We start from the raw sequence: 16,743 nt of genomic DNA, 5'->3' as shown, positions 1-16,743 counted from the left end.
CTTACACTAACGACCAGCACTTTAAAACATTATGTCATATCTATTAGACAAATAGGACTCTCTTTTCCTTTAGAATCAATACACACATACCGGTAGGCATGAGAATTCAAGACTGCCTCAATGGACACTGACACTCGCACATGCATACAGAGAGAACCTTTATTCTGATTTTCTGCTGTGCAAACTGAATGGGTATAGGAGTTACTTTCCAGATTGCAAGATTGAGAAGACAAAAGGAATTCTAATATTATTAGGCAAACAATTATTTTCAGGCAATCATGCAAATCTGACTGCACTCACCTAGTCTCACCTCCCCCTCACCCCACCAATATCCATCCCTCAATTAATTTATCCCCTAAGAATGTTTACCATTCTGAGTTTTTGTTTCTTCCCTTGCCTGTCTAATTTGTGCAGCATCCAAAGTCATCTGGAAGGCAGAAGCAATGACACAGGGTTATTGCCTCATTCAGAGGGTTCACTGGGCCTCCCAAATCACATCTAGTGATTTGCTAAATCAATCAATCAATCAATCAAATATATTTATAAAGTCCTTCTTACATCAGCTGATGTCACAAAGTGCTGTACAGAAACCCAGCCTAAAACCCCAAACAGCAAGCAATGCAGGTGTAGAAGCACGGTGGCTAGGAAAAACTCCCTAGAAAGGTCCTCTCTAGGAAGAAACCTAGAGAGGAACCAGGCTATGAGGGGTGGCCAGTCCTCTTCTGGCTGTGCCGGGTGGAGATTATAACAGAACATGGCCAATATATTAAAATGTTCATAGATGACCAGCAGGGTCAAATAATAATAATCACAGCTATATTCATCTGCCTTTCATTATGGACTTGATTAAAGGCCCATGGCTAGTCACAGGGAGAACAGAAAGAGACCTGCCTGCCTGCATATCTGGCACATTTCAGATGCAACATGCAAAATAATACGCTCGGAAAACAAACACAGGGATGTGACATCCAATCAGGATTCAGAGGAAAACATTGGGGGCTTCTGAAATGCAATATGTAATATGGAAATGTAATTACTAACCTTGTGCATATTGGGGGCATTATCTGAATTGCAATATGAATGAATAATATGATTCCAACCCAAAATAGTCAGTATATTTTAAAGTAAAGTTGAAACCTGACCCAAAATAACCCCAATATCTCTTTGGGATATTAACCTATTGCTTCAGACAGCAGAGTAGTGTACCTTTTTTGTCTGGGACAAAATTCAAGAACTCAGTACAGGTCATATCCCCCTTCATGTCATTCACTCCCACAGATTACAAACAAATTTGTCGGTGGGACTTGGATGGCCTTTCTTAATGTCTGTGCAGAAGAGAATATTATAATTCTGAGCCTCTCATTGGCTGCTGGGCTCTCTCTGTGGCAGGATTGTGGGTATTGTGCATTTGTGATTTTCTGGTGTGTTCTCTATGGGGCCTGCTGAAGGGGATTGTGCATCTATGAGTAGCTGGTGTGAGTACCTTTCATCTCGTTCCTCTCCAGGTCCCTGAGTGTATGGACGAAGGCCATCTGAGAGTTGTCGAGAGCCCAGCTCTTATGCAACACCTCCGCCACCACTATGTACTTATGGCCCTGAGAGAACGAGAGACAACAGTCATCAACAACAAAAACAACAACACACAAACAAGTACACCTCTGCCTGCCCTGCACTATACACACTACCTTCAAATTCAGGGAATACAGTCAACAATTATAGCTATAGCAGTTATAGCATTTCGGTCTGAGACGAGAGAGAAATAGAGAAAAACATAACAACAACACAACCGCCACAGATAAACATTAGCAGCGCCTAAGCCACTGTTAGTGATACAGTATGTACTGAGTCACAGAGATAGACACAGTAAATATCACATTTAGTTAGTTTTTCCTTTGTGATGATTTAGATACATGTATAATAGTTCTAACAGTATGCTGTTTAGAGTGGTGTAAAAGCAGTTTGCCAGTGAGCATCAATATGTTAGTGTAGGGGCCACCAGCATCTTGATCATTGACTGGGGCTCCAAGCCACTATAATCAAGATCAATACCTCTTCATTCTGATCTGTCGTACCTGAACATCACTCCATCTGATCAGAGGTTGGGCTCCCGAGTGGCGCACCGGTCTGAGGCACTGCATTTCAGTGCTAGAGGCGTCATTACAGACCCTGGTTCGATTCCAGGCTGTATCACAACCGGTCGTAATTGGGAGTCCCATAGGGCGGCGCACAATTGGCCCAGCGTCGTCCGGGTTTGGCCGGGGTAGGCCGTCATTGTAAATAAGAATTTGTTCTTAACTGACTTGCCTAGTTAAATAAAGGTTAAATAATTTTTTTTTTTAAAAGAGGTTCGCTATTAGCTCATTAATATTGATGCTACAGCATTGTTTTTGCTGTTGTTTGATGTAACAGAGTTGAGAGAATGCTCAATAATCTGCCTTTCACCCAAAGACAGCGATGTCCATTGAAGGGTACAAAGTGACTCAGATAAATAGTAACTGAGTGTGTGTGAACCAAACTTTTCGATACTGTCTGTGTGACTGTAACAGGGGAGCCTGTGAGGTCTGGCGGCAAAATCAGTAGTGACTCATAAATCATGTCAAAATCAGAGCCTCCCTGATAGGTAGAGAGATAAGAGAGCAAACGACAACAAAACAACTCCCCAATTCTTCTGTATCTTAACTCCACATCCAACTCTTTCCTTCCTACGTCCCCTCCTCCAGAGTGTGTGTGTGTGTGTGTTACAGCAGAATCTTTTATATGGGCGATGGTTGAAAGGTGAGCTGTCAGCGGTGATACCATAGTCTCCATGGGCGGCTGGGTCTGGGTGAGAGGCTGGTTCTGGGTCTGGTCGGTCAGGTGGGGAGTCTCTATGGCCATGCCTTCCTGGCCCCCTCCTCCCTGGGTAGAGCCTGTCACTCTGGCCTCTTCCTGGATCTGCTTTCCATCCGCCTGGGGGGGTCCGCAGGAGGCGGCTATGACACGCAAAACACAATATTGATTTTCATAGAAATTCCAAAAAACAAAATAAGAATAGAAAGAAAAATGTCAGCAAACGGCTTTAGACCTTTCAGAAAGATGAACGTGAGAGGAAACATAGATTGAGAGAGCAGTCTTGGACAGTCAGGGTTTTTGCCTGTCTGTGTGTCAGAGTATTTTACTGGCAATAACAAAAATCGGTCAAACCAGTCAAAATGCTTATGCAGTATCTTGACTTGTGTGTGTGTCTTAGTCTCAAAACTTGACACATCTACCTTTAAGGGGAGTCGACCAGGTTCTTTCACAGTATTATACACTAATGGAAAACTGTAATTTAAATGGTAATTTGGGGTATTAACAGTAAAAATTGAACTCTGAAATGGTTTACTGCAGTATACTGTAAATTATGGTGCATTGTGGGAAAATGTCATGGGCAGGGAAAGAATTACTGTATTTCAAATGGTACTGTAATTCCACCCTACTGAAAACAGTACAGTACCGTATCTTTGGAGCACCAAAAACGTTTTGACCATTAGTAGGTGCATGGTGTTGTTGTTTCTGGCTCATTAACATATGTGGAGGCGTGCCTTATAAGAGGCTATATTAGTTATACACATGAGTGAGGTTGCTGTAAGAATTTTAATTACAATTTAACATGTAAAGGAGACAGATTGGAGTGGCTGCCAGTCTTAAACGTTAAATGGTTGAGCGTTTTGCCCCGTAGTCACCGCCAGTTTGGATGCCTTTGTTAAGGCCTCTAGAAGTGCAAGTCATATAAAACACCAAATATTCATGCTGTAATGTGTAAACACTATACCTAGCATCCAAGCTGCTTGCACCAATCCCTTGTAATTACAGTAAAATACAAAACACCTCCACTCATTCATTCATTCAGATTATTTTACGGTATTGTACTGTTTGTCATAACACAGTACTTGCTTTGATACCGTATTTATAATACAGCAGACATACAGAATTGTACTTTCCACTGAGCATGCCTGTTACTGTCAAATTCACAGGAACCCCTTTACAGTGTACATACTAAAATGTTCATATGCAGGTTAGATTTAATATTCAGTCCTCAGTTTCACTTTTCTATCATTTGTCCCCTGACCAACTCACTAATAACAAATTACACAACTCTGAGAGACTCTTATCCCCTTGCCCAACCCTACAGGGAACATTCACCCTCAATTGTTGTTTACTCTCCCCTCAGTAAAGTTTAAGTAGCAGTAAACAGCATTGTTGATTAATGTTGTGCCTTCCGGACTGGATCTGATTGTGATTGACAGGTTGGCTGCAGGCCTGGCTGATAGACAATTCATTGATTCAAATCAAATGATATTTGTCACATACACATGTTTAGCAGATGCGGATGTAGCGAAATGCTTGTGTTTCAAGCTCCAACAGTGCAGTAATATCTAACAATTCATAACAATACACACAACCTAAAAGTTAAAGAATGGAATTAAGGAATATATAAATATTAGGATGAGCAATGTCGGAGTGGCATAGACTAAATACAGTATATACATGAGATGAGTAAAGCAAAAATATGTAAACATTATTAAAGTGACTAGCGTTCAATTATTAAAAGTGGCCAGTGATTTCAAGTCTACGTATATGGGACAGCAGCCTCTAAGATGCAGGGTTGCGTAACCACTTGGAAGCCACTTAGTGATGGCTATTTAACAGTCTGATGGCCTCAAAGTCTCTCGGTCCCAGCTTCGATGCACCTATACTGACCTCGCCTTCGGGGTGAACAGACAGTGGCTCGGGTGGTTGTTGTCCTTGATGATCTTTTTGGCCTTCCTATGACATCGGGTGCTGTAGGTGTCCTGGAGGGGCGGTAGTTTGCCCCCGATGATGCGTTGGGCAGACTGCACCACTCTCTGGAGAGCCCTGTGGTTGCGGCCGGTGCAGTTGCCATACCAGGCAGTAATACAGCCCGACAGGATGCTCTCAATTGTGCATCTGTAAAAGTTTGTGAGGGTTTTAAGTGCCAAGCCAAATTTCTTCAGCCTCCTGAGGTTGAAGAGGCACTATTGCGCCTTCCTAACTACACTGTCTGTGTGGGTGGACCATTTCAGATCGTCAGTGATGTGTACGCCGAAGAACTTGAAGCTTTCCACCTGCTCCACTGCGGTCCCATTGATGTGGATAGGGGAGTGCTCCCTCTGCTGTTTCCTGAAGTCCGCAATCAGCTCCTTTGTTTCGTCGACATTGAGTGAGAGGTTATTTTCCTGGCACCACACTCCCAGGGCCCTCACCTCCTCTCTGTAAGCTGTCTCGTCATTGTTGGTAATCAGTTCTACTATTGTTGTGTCGTCTGCAAACTTGATGATTGAGTTGGAAGTGTGCATGGCCACGCAGTCATGGGTGAACAGGGAATACAGGAGGGGGCTGAGCACACACCCTTGTGGGGGCCCCAGTGTTGAGGATCAGCGAAGTGGAGATGTTGTTTCCTACCTTCGCCACCTGGGGGCAGCCTGTCAAGAAGTCCAGGACCCAGTCGCACAGGTCGGTGTTCAGACCCGAGCTTAATGATGAGCTTGGAGGGTACTATGGTGTTGAATGCTGAGCTATAAGGTATTTCTGTCCAGATGGGATAGGGCAGTGTGCAGTGCGATTGCATCTTCTGTGGACCTGTTAGGGCGGTATGTAACCTGAAGTGGGTCTAGGGTGGCCGGTAAGGTAGAGGTGATATGATCCTTACGTAGCCTCTCAAAGCACTTCATGATGACAGAGTGCTACGGGTCGATAGTCATTTTAGTTCAGTTACCTTTGCTTTCTTGGGTACAGGAACAATGGTGGACATCTTGAAGAAAATGGGGACAGTAGACTGGGATAGGGAGAGATTGAATATGTCCGTAAACACACCAGCCAGCTGGTCTGCGCATGCTCTGAGGACGCGGCTAGGGATTCCGTCTGGGCCGGCAGCATTGCGAGGGTTAACACGCTTAAATGTCTTACTCACGTTGGCCACGGAGAAGGAGAGCCCACAGTCCTTGGTAGCAGGCCATGTCGGTGGCACTGTGTTAACCTCAAAGCGGGCGAAGAAGGTGTTTAGCTTATCCCGGAAGCAAGCCGTCGGTGTCTGCGAAGTGGCTGGTTTTCCATTTGTCGTTCGTGATTGTCTGTAAACCCTGCCACATACAGTACCAGTCAAAAGTTTGGACACACCTACTCATTCCAGGGTTTTTCTTTATTTGTACTATTTTCTACATTGTAGAACAATAGTGAAGACAATAAAACTATGAAATGACACATACGGAAAAATGTAGTAAACGAAAAAGTGTTAAACAGATCAAAAATATACAGTGGCAAGAAAAAGTATGTGAGCCCTTTGGAAATACCTGGATTTCTGAATAAATCGGTCATAAAATGTTATCTGATCTTCATCTAGGTCACAACAATAGACAAACACAGTCTGCTTAAACTAATAACACACAAACAATTACACGTTTTCATGTCTTTATTGAACACACTGTAAACATTCACAGTGCAGTGTGGGAAAAGTATATGAACCCTTGGATTTAATAACTGGTTGACCCTCCTTTAGCAGCAATAACCTCAACCAAGCGTTTTCAGCAGTTGCGATTCAGACCTGCACAACGGTCAGGAGGAATTTTGGACCACTCCTCTTTACAAAACTGTTCAAGTTCAGCAAAATCCTTGGGATGACTGGTGTGAACTGCTTGAGGTCATGCCACAGCATCTCAATCGGGTTGAGGTCAGGACTCTGACTGGGCCACTCCAGCTTTATGCAAGGCAACACTTCTTAATCTTAGGTCTTCTGAGATCTTTTGTTCGAGGCATCAGGCAATGCTTCTTGTGAATAGCAAACTCTAATTTTGTGAGTGTTTTTTTTATAGGGCAAGGCAGCTCTAACCAACATCTCCAATCTTGTCTCATTGATTGGACTCCTAACTAATAGGACTCTTGACTCCAATGAGCTTTTGGAGAAGTCATTAGCCTTGGGGTGCACATAATTTTTCTAACCTACACTGTGAATGTTTAAATGATGTATTCAATATAGACAAAAAAAATACAAAGTTATTAGTTTAAGCACACTATGTGTGTCTATTGTTGTGACTTAGATGAAGATCAGATCAAATTTGATGACCAATGTATGCAGAGATCCAGGTAATTCCAAAGGGTTCACATACCTTTTCTTGCCACTGTATTTTATAATTGAGATTATTGCCTTGATGACAGCTTTAAACACTCTTGGCATTCTCTCAACCAGCTTCATGAGGTAGTCACCTGGAATGCCTTTCAATTAACAGGTGTGCCTTGTTAAAAGTACATTTATGTGTTTGAGCCAATCAGTTGTGTTGTGACAAGGTAGGGGTGGGTATACAGAAGATGGCCCTATTTGGTAAAAGACCAAGTCCATATTATGTCAAGAACAGCCCAAATAAGCAAAGAAATGACAGTCCATGAAAGTTTCTTCAAGTTCAGTCGTAAAAACCATCAAGCGCTATGATGAAAGGAAGTCCCAGAGTAAACTCTGCTGTAGAGGATAGGTTCATTAGAGTTAACTGCACCTCAGATTGCAGCCCAAATAAATGCTTACAGAGTTCAAGTAACAGACACATCTCAACATCTACTGTTTAGAGGAGACTGCGTGAATCAGGCCTTCATGGTTGAATTGCTGCAAAGAAACCACAACTAAAGGAGACCAAAAAGAAGGGACTTGCTTGAGCCAAGAAACACGGGCAATGGACATTAGACGGTGGAAATCTGTCCTTTGGTCTGATGAGTCCAAATTTGAGATTTTTGGTTACAACCGCTGTCTTTGTGAGACGCAGAGTAGGTGAACGGATGATCTCTGCATGAGTGGTTCCCACTGTGAAGAATGTAGGAAGAGGTGTGATGGTGTGTGGGTGCTTTCCTGGTGACACTGTCAGTGATTTATTTAGAATTCAAGGCATACTTAACCAGCGTGGCTACCACAGCATTCTGCAGTGATACGCCATCCCATCTGGTTTGCGCTTAGTGGGACTATCATTTGTTTTTCAACAGGACAATGACTCAACACACCTCCAGCCTGTGTAAGGGCTATTTGACGAAGAAGGAGAGTGATGGAGTGCTGCATCAGATGACCTGGCCTACACAATCACCCGACATCAACCCAATTGAGATGATTTGGGATGAGTTGGACTGCAGAGTGAAGGAAAAGCAACCAACAAGTGCTCAGCATATGTGGGAACTCCTTCAAGACTATTGGAAAAGCATTCCAGGTGAAGCTGGTTGAGAGAATGCCAAGAATGTGAAAAGCTGTCAGAGGCAAAGGGTGGCTACTTTGAAGAATCTAAAATAAGAATCTAAAATATACACTTTTTTGGTTACTACATGATTCCATGTGTTATTTCATAGTTTTGATGTCTTCACTATTATTCTACAATGTAGAAAATAGTAAAATAAAGAAAAACACTTGAATGAGTAGATGTGTCGAAACTTTTGACTGGTACTGTACGTCTCATGTCTGAGCCTTTGAATTACGACTCCACGTTGTCTATATACTGACGTTTTTGCCTGTTTTGATTGCCTTACGGAGGGAATAACTATACTGTTTATATTCAGCCATATTCCCAGTCACCTTGCCATGGTCTGCGCTTTCAGTTTTGCGCGAATGCTGCCATTTATCCACGGTTTCTGGTTAGGGTAGGTTTTAATAGTCACAGTGGGTACAACATCTCCTATAAACTTCCTGATAAACTCAGTCCCCGTATCCATGTATTTGTCGATGTTATTCTTAGAGGCTACCCGGAACATATCCCAGTCCACGTGATCAAAACAATCTTGAAGCGTGGATTATGATTGGACAGACCAGCGTTGAATAGTCCTTAGCATGGGTAGTTTCTTTTTGAGTTTCTGCCAATAGGAAGAGAGGAGCAAAATGGAGTCGTGATCAGATTTGCTGAAGGGAGGGCGGGGGAGGGCTTTGTAGACATTTCGAAAAGCTGAGTAGCAGTGGTCTAATGTTTTCTCAGAGCGAGTGATACATTCAATGTGTTGGTAAGAACTTCGGAAGCGTTTTCCTCAAATTGACTTTGTTAAAATCCCCAGCTACAATAAATGCAGCCTCAGGATATGTGGTTTCCAGTTTGCATGAAGTCCAGTGAAGTTCTTTGAGGGCCGTCGTGATATCGGCTTGAGAGTGAAAATCCACGGCTGTGACTATAACCGAAGAGAATTTTCTTGGGAGGTAATACGGACGTCACTTGATTGTGAGGTATTCTAGGTCGGGTGAACAAAAGGACTTGAGTTTCTGTATGTTAACACAATCACACCATGAGTGGTTAATCATGAACATACACCCCCACCTTTCTTCTTTCCGGAGCGGTTATTCCTGTTTGCGCGATATACTGAGAACTCTGCTGACTGTATGGACAAAGACAGTATATCCTGAGAGAGCCAGGGCATTTTTAAAGGCTGACAAACAGACAGACATCACCATGGCGTGATGCCGCTGCGGTGTTCACAGTGTGGCCGAGAGAGTGAAAGGCTGGCACTGCAGAATCTGAGCAGGAAATGCAGTCACCATTACACTGACAACAAATGGGTAATATCATACACTCGCATAAACAGAATACCTTACCCTCCCCTACGTATGTATTTGGACAGTGATGCTAAAATGTTAAATGTGGCTCTATACTCCAGCATTTTGGATTCAAGATCAATTGTTTCATTTGCAGTGACAGTGCAGAATGTCACCTTTTATTTGAAGTTATTTCCATTCATATCTGATTTACCATTTAGAAATTAAAGCACTTTATAGATCAAGTCCCTCCATTTGAAAATGTTATAAGATGTCCACAGTATTTGGACAAATTTCACTTATAGTGTACCAAAGTAGTCAAAAGTGAAAGTAGCTGGTCCTATATTCCCAGCACGCAATTTAATTTGTTATTTTTATTTAACCTTTATTTAACTAGGCAACTCAGTTATGAACAAATTCTTATTTACAATGACAGCCTACCGGGGAACTGTGGGTTAACTGCCTTGTTCAGGGGCAGAACAACAGATTTTTACCAGCCTTTCGGTTACTGGCCCAACGCTCTAACCACTAGGCTACCTGCCACCCCAATGACTACATCAAGCTTGTGACTCTACAAACTCGTTAGATGCATTTGTTTTGGTTGTGTTTTGGGTTGATGACTGGAGGAAATGTTTTTCTAAGTGAGTAGATGAGATGTTTCTGAAAGTAACAGTACGGAGAACGGAGAAAAAAAATGTATGAAATATATGAAATGTATGCATTCACTACTGTAAGTCGCTTTGGATAAGAGCGTCTGCTAAATGACTAAAATGTAAATGTAACAGAGGCTACAACAAAGCATTACCATTACCAATAATGGGGGAGATAAGCATTTTGATCTTTGTCCCTCTGTAACTTTCTCACCCATCATCATTCACGATTCATTCATGATTATCCATAATCATGGTCGCATCATGTAGAAATGTTCAAACATTTTCTATTCTTACTTACAATAGAAGTGACTCCAAAACGACACAATACATTAATCACAATTCACTTCTTATTGGACAAAACATTATCCAAAACACAACCAACACAAGCTGCAAATGCCTCCAACAAGTTTGTAGAATCACAAGCTTGATGTAGTCATTATGTGAAAGGAATATGGGACCAAATACTAAACATTTGACTACTTTAACCCTCATCCTGCCAACATGTTTTACATACATGGATCACCAACTGGGGTCACAAAATTACAGTTAATTTGCATATTCTGTAAAACTTCAATAGAAATGTGTCCCTTCAATAATGCACAGATTTTAGTACAATCCAAGTAAGTACTAAAAAGCTGATTTATCATCATTTGATTGTAGTATCATTTAGTTTTTTTGAATTTTTAAGTCAATACACATTTTGTCATATTAATGTGGTAAATACGACTGTCATGTTGATTGACAGAGTCATGAAAAATAGGAAAAATTGAATAAACCACCTTTGGGCTATGTTAAAAAAAATATACCTCTGGGGTCAAAATGACCCCAGTCGGTAGTATGAGGTTTTTATATATATATATATTTTTTTCTCTCTGCAAGGTTAGGAAGGGCCCGTAAGTTAGTCTACACCTGTTGTTTACTAAGCATGTGACAAATAACATGTGATTTGATGAGGGTTAATATACTATAAGTGAAATTTTCCCAAACTCTTTCTTCTTCAAACGCGGGGTCTAGATACAGTATATAAAGTGCTTTAATTTCTAATTGGTAAATCAGATATGTATAAAAAAAATAATAAACTGAAATAAAAAGATGACATTCTGTATTGTCACCTCATACGAAACATTTGATCTATCTCTAATACAAAATGCTGGAGTACTATATATACAGCCAAATCTATCATTTATGCATCATTGTCCAAATACATACATAGACGGGAGTGTAAATCGTCATCTATCTCCAGCAAACAACGATTACGTATGTATTTGGACAGTAATGCTAAAATGGTAAATCAGGGAGTGTCTGTGTGTGTGTGTGTGAGAGAGAGGGAGGGAGGCTGGCCCTGGCCATCCGAAAGTCACTACTCTAGGGTGTCACGTGCCTGGTGTGAGGCTAGGGACAGTGCGATTCAGACTGTGACCATGATGTACTGTACACACTGTGTATATACTGTACGATATAATGAATGGTACACTAAGACAGTTGGCTGTGAGAGCTGGCAGATCTATCTTAAAACGTTAGGTATATGGGTCTTTCTATAAACTAGGGTACCAGTGAGGATTTCCTACACTGAAAACTTGTTACAGCTGCTGATAAATCATTGATAATAATCTGCAAAAAATATGTATGACACTACATTGAGATAAGGGGATCATAGCTACTGTATATTCAATAAAATGCACGAGTTGATTTAAAACCTAACACTTTATCATGGTTGACGGCTTGATGGATTTGTTCAAAATCGCATGACATAAAACATTACTTTTCTGTCCTTGCACTTATGGCACTCGAACCCTGTAAAAATCCTGGATCAAGCTGTCGGACAGTTTTTTGTATAGAGATCTCAGAAATGCAGTGTAATTAACCAACAATGCAGTTTATGAAAGAGTTAAGAAAATACTTGAAAAATTAACTAAAGTAAAAATAATAAAAAGTAACACATTAAATAACAATAACGAAGCTATATACAGGGAGTTGCAGTACTGAGTCAATGTGCTGGGGTACAGGTCGAGGTAATTTGTACATGTAGGTACGGGTAAAGTGACTATGCATAGATAACAGACAGCGCGTAGCAGCAGTGAAAAAAAAACATTGAGAGGGGGGTGTCAATGTAAATAGACCGAGTGACCATTTGATTAATTGTTCAGCAGTCTTATGGCTTGGGGGTAAAAGCTGTTAAGGAGCCTTTTGGTCCTAGACTTGGTGCTCTGGTACCGCTTGCCGTGCGGTAGCAGAGAGAAAAGTCTACGACTTGGGTGACTGGGGTCTTTGACAATTTATTGGGCCTTCCTTTGACACCGCCTTGTATATACAGTTGAAGTCGGAGGTTTACATACACTTAGGTTGGAGTCATTAATACTCGTTTTTCAACCACTCCACACATTTCTTGTTAACCTGTTATGGCTAGGGGGCAGTATTTTCACGGCTGGATAAAAAAACGTACCCGATTTAATCTGATTATTACTCCTGCCCAGAAACTAGAATATGCATATAATTATTAGCTTTGGATAGAAAACAGTCCAAAGTTTCTAAAACTGTTTGAATGGTGTCTGTGAGTATAACAGAACTCATTTGGCAGGCCAAAACCTGAGAAGATTCTGTACAGGAAGTACCCCGTCTGACCATTTCTTGGCCTTCTTTGTCATCTCTATCCATTACAAAGGATCTCTGCTGTTACGTGACACTTCCTACGGCTTCCATGGGCGCTCAGAGCCCGGGAAAAAGCTGAATGACGTAATTCAAAGCCCTGGCTGAAACACACGAGCTCTTTTGCTAAGTGGTCTATCAGAGGACAAAGGGCTTAGGCGCGTGCACTGGCCGCCCCCGTCTTTCTGTTTTTCCCTCTATTTACCAAAAAGCAGATTCCCGGTCGGAATATTATCGCTTTTTTACGAGATAATTTTGATAATAATTTTGATTTTAAACAGCGGTTGACATGCTTCGAAGTACGGTAATGGAATATTTAGACATTTTTTGTCACGAAATGCGCCATGCGCACGACCCTGATTTACCATTTCGGATAGTGTCTAGAACGCACAAACAAAACGCCGCTATTTGGATATAACGATGGATTATTTGGGACCAAACCAACATTTGTTATTGAAGTAGAAGTCCTGGGAGTGCATTCTGACGAAGAACAGGAAAGGTAATAACATTTTTCTTATAGTAAATCTGATTTTGGTGAAGGCTAAACTTGCCGGGTGTCTAAATAGCTAGCCCGTGATGGCTGGGCTATGTACTTAGAATATTGCAAAATGTGCTTTCACCAAAAAGCTATTTTAAAATCGGACATATCGAGTGCATAGAGGAGTTCTGTATCTATAATTCTTAAAATAATTGTTATGCTTTTTGTGAACGTTTATCGTGAGTAATTTAGTAAATTGTTAGTAAATTCCCCGTATGCTAGTTCTGAACGTCACATGCTAATGTAAAAAGCTGTTTTTTAATATAAATATGAACTTGATTGAACAAAACATGCATGTATTGTATAACAATGTCCTAGGTGTGTCATCTGATGAAGATCATCAAAGGTTAGTGCTGCATTTAGCTGTCTTCTGGGTTTTTGTGACATTATATGCTAGCTTGAAAAATGGGTGTCTGATTATTTCTGGCTGGGTACTCTGCTGACATAATCTAATGTTTTGCTTTCGTTGCAAAGCCTTTTTGAAATCGGACAGTGTGGTTAGATTAACGAGAGTCTTGTCTTTAAAATGCTGTAAAATAGTCATATGTTTGAAAAATTGAAGTTTTCGGATTTTAGAGGAATTTGTATTTCGCGCCACGCCCATCATTGGATATTGGAGCAGGTGTTCCGCTAGCGGAACGTCTAGATACAAACTGTAGTTTTGGCAAGTCGGTTAGGACATCTACTTTGTGGATGACAAGTAATTTTTCCAACAATTGTTTACAGACAGATTATTTTACTTATAATTCACTGTATCACAATTACAGTGGGTCAGAAGTGTACATACACTAAGTTGACTATGCCTTTAAACAGCTTGGAAAATTCCAGAAAATGATGTAATGGCTTTAGAAGCTTCTGATAGGCTAATTGACATCATTTGAGTCAATTGGAGGTGTACCTGTGGATGTATTTCAAGGCCTCCCTTCAAACTCAGTGCCTCTTTGCTTGACATCATGGGAAAATCAAAAGAAATCAGCCAAGACCACAGAAAAAAAATGGAGACCTCCACAATGCTGGTTCATCCTTGGGAGCAATTTACAAATGCCTGAAGGTACCACGTTTATCTGTACAAACAATAGTACGCAAATATAAACACCATGGGACCACACAGCCGTCATACCGCTGAGGAAGGAGATGGGTTCTGTCTCCTAGAGATGAATGTACATTGGTGCAAAAAGTGCAAATCTATCCCAGAACAACAGCCAAGGACCTTGTGAAGATTCTGGAGGAAACAGGTACAAAAGTATCTATATCCACAGTAAAACAAGTCCTATATCGACTTAACCTGAAAGGCCACTCAGCAAGGAAGAAGCCACTGCTCCAAAACCGCCATAAAAAAAGACAGACTACGTTTTGCAACTGCACATGGAGACAAAGATCATACTTTTTGGAGAAATGTACACTGGTCTGATGAAACAAAAATATAACTGCTTGGCCATTATGACCATTGTTACGTTTGGAGGAAAAAGGGGGAGGCTTGCAAGCCGAAGAACACCATCCCAACCATGAAGCACGGGAATGGTAGCATCATGTTGTGGGGGTGCTTTGCTGCAGGAGGGTCTGGTGCACTTCACAAAACAGATCTCAGGCATGCTTCAGTTTTGCTTGCCTCGAAGCGACCAGAAAAGGCATTTCGCTCGTTTGGTAGGCTCGCATCACTGGGAAACTCGCGGCTGGGTTTCCCTTTGTAGTCAAAAATAGTTTGCATACCCTACCACATCCGACAAGCATCAGAGCCGGTGTAGCAGGATTCAATCTTAATCCTGTATTGACGCTTTTCCTGATAGTTTGTCTGAGGGCGTAGCGGGATTTTTTATAAGCATCCAGATTAGTGTCCCGCTCTTTGAAAGTGGCAGCTCTAGCCTTTAGCTCGATGCGGATGTTGCATGTAATCCATGGCTTCTGGTTGGGATATGTACGTACAGTCACTGTGGGGGCGACGTCATCAATGCACTTATTGATGAAGCCGATGACTGAGGTGGTGTATTCCTCAATGCCATTGGATGAATCCCGGAACATATTCCAGTCTGTGTTAGCAAAACAGTCCTGTAGCTTAGCATCCGTGTCATCTGACCACTTCCGTATTGAGCGAGTCACTGGTACTACCTGCTTTTGTTTTTGCTTGTAAGCAGGAATCAGGAGGATAGAATTATGGTCATATTTGCCAAATGGAGGGCGAAGGAGAGCATTGTATGCGTCTCTGTGTGTGGAGTAAAGGTGGTCTAGATTTTTTTCCCTCTGGTTGCACATGTGACATGCTGGTAAAATAAGGTCCAACGAATTTAAGTTTGCCTGCATTAAAGTCCCCGGCCACTAGGAGCGTCGTTTCTGGATGAGAATTTTCTTGTTTGCTTATGGCCTTATACAGCTCATTGAGTGCGATCTTAGTGTCAGCATCAGTTTGTGGAGGTAAATAGACGGCTACGAATAACATAGATGAGAACTCTCTTGGTATTTGGTGTGGTCTACAGATTATCATGAGCTACTCTACCTCAGGCGAACAATACCTCAAGACTTCTTTAATATTAGACATCACGCACCAGCTGTTATTGACAAACAGACACACACCCCTGCCCCTCGTCTTACCAGATGTAGCTTCTCTGTCTTGCCGATGCACAGTAAACCCAGCCAGCTCTATATTATCCGTGTCGTCGTTCAGCCACGACTCAGTGAAACATAATATATTACACTTTTTAATGTCCCGTTAGTAGGATAGTCTTAATCGTAGATCATCCATTTTATTTTCCAATGATTGCACGTTGGCCAATAGAACGGATGGTAGTGGAGGTTTACTCTCTCGCCTACGAATTCTCAGAAGGCAGCCCGACCTCTGCCCCCTTTTCCTCTGTCTTTTCTTCACGCAAATGACAGGGATTTGGGCTTGTTCTCGAGAAAGCAGTATATCATTCGTGTCGGACTCGTTAAAGAAAAATCTTTGTCCAGTTCGAAGTGAATATCGCCTTTCTGATGTCCAGAAGCTATTGTCGGTCATAAGAGATGGTAGCAGCAACATTATGTACAAAATAAGCTAAAATAAGTGAAAAAACTAACAAAACAGCACAGTTGTTTAGGAACCCATAAAACCGCAGCCATCCCCTCCGGCGCCAATATCATTCGCCTATGATGATGTATAGGTGGAGTTATGCGCTAATTTGCATATATTAACTTTTATTTCTAACCATGTGGAACTGCATAAACATCCTTTTTATTTTAGTTTCAAACCATTTTAAATGTTTATCTAATGTCACACAGTGGCCCCATTATTTATAGAAAAAAAACATATGTACAGTAAATGACTGTTACAGACACAGTCATTTAAATACAGTACTTTGTGAACAGAATGAATACCTCGACATGTTCTACAACATACTGAGCTAATATCT

The 16,743-nt window shown here is 41.5% G+C and overlaps 1 protein-coding gene across 2 annotated transcripts in view; it reads right to left on the bottom strand.

Annotated features, from left to right (window-relative positions):
* adgb (androglobin) overlaps nucleotides 1–16,743 on the bottom strand; it is a 116,991-nt gene that overhangs the window by 14,282 nt on the left and 85,966 nt on the right. For both annotated transcript variants that reach the window (XM_045695892.1, XM_045695893.1), the window contains 2 exons: nucleotides 2,797–2,972; nucleotides 1,484–1,595 (listed from right to left, as the gene is read on the bottom strand). In XM_045695892.1, coding sequence (XP_045551848.1) covers nucleotides 1,484–1,595; nucleotides 2,797–2,972 — 288 coding nt within the window. The remainder of the gene's footprint in view (nucleotides 1–1,483; nucleotides 1,596–2,796; nucleotides 2,973–16,743) is intronic.

Source organism: Salmo salar, chromosome ssa15 (genome assembly GCF_905237065.1).
Source record: "Salmo salar chromosome ssa15, Ssal_v3.1, whole genome shotgun sequence".
In the NCBI taxonomy this organism is placed as follows: Eukaryota; Metazoa; Chordata; class Actinopteri; order Salmoniformes; family Salmonidae; genus Salmo; species Salmo salar.
The sequence above is the reverse complement of the archived record's forward strand: the minus strand, read 5'-3'. Positions and strand labels throughout refer to the sequence as shown.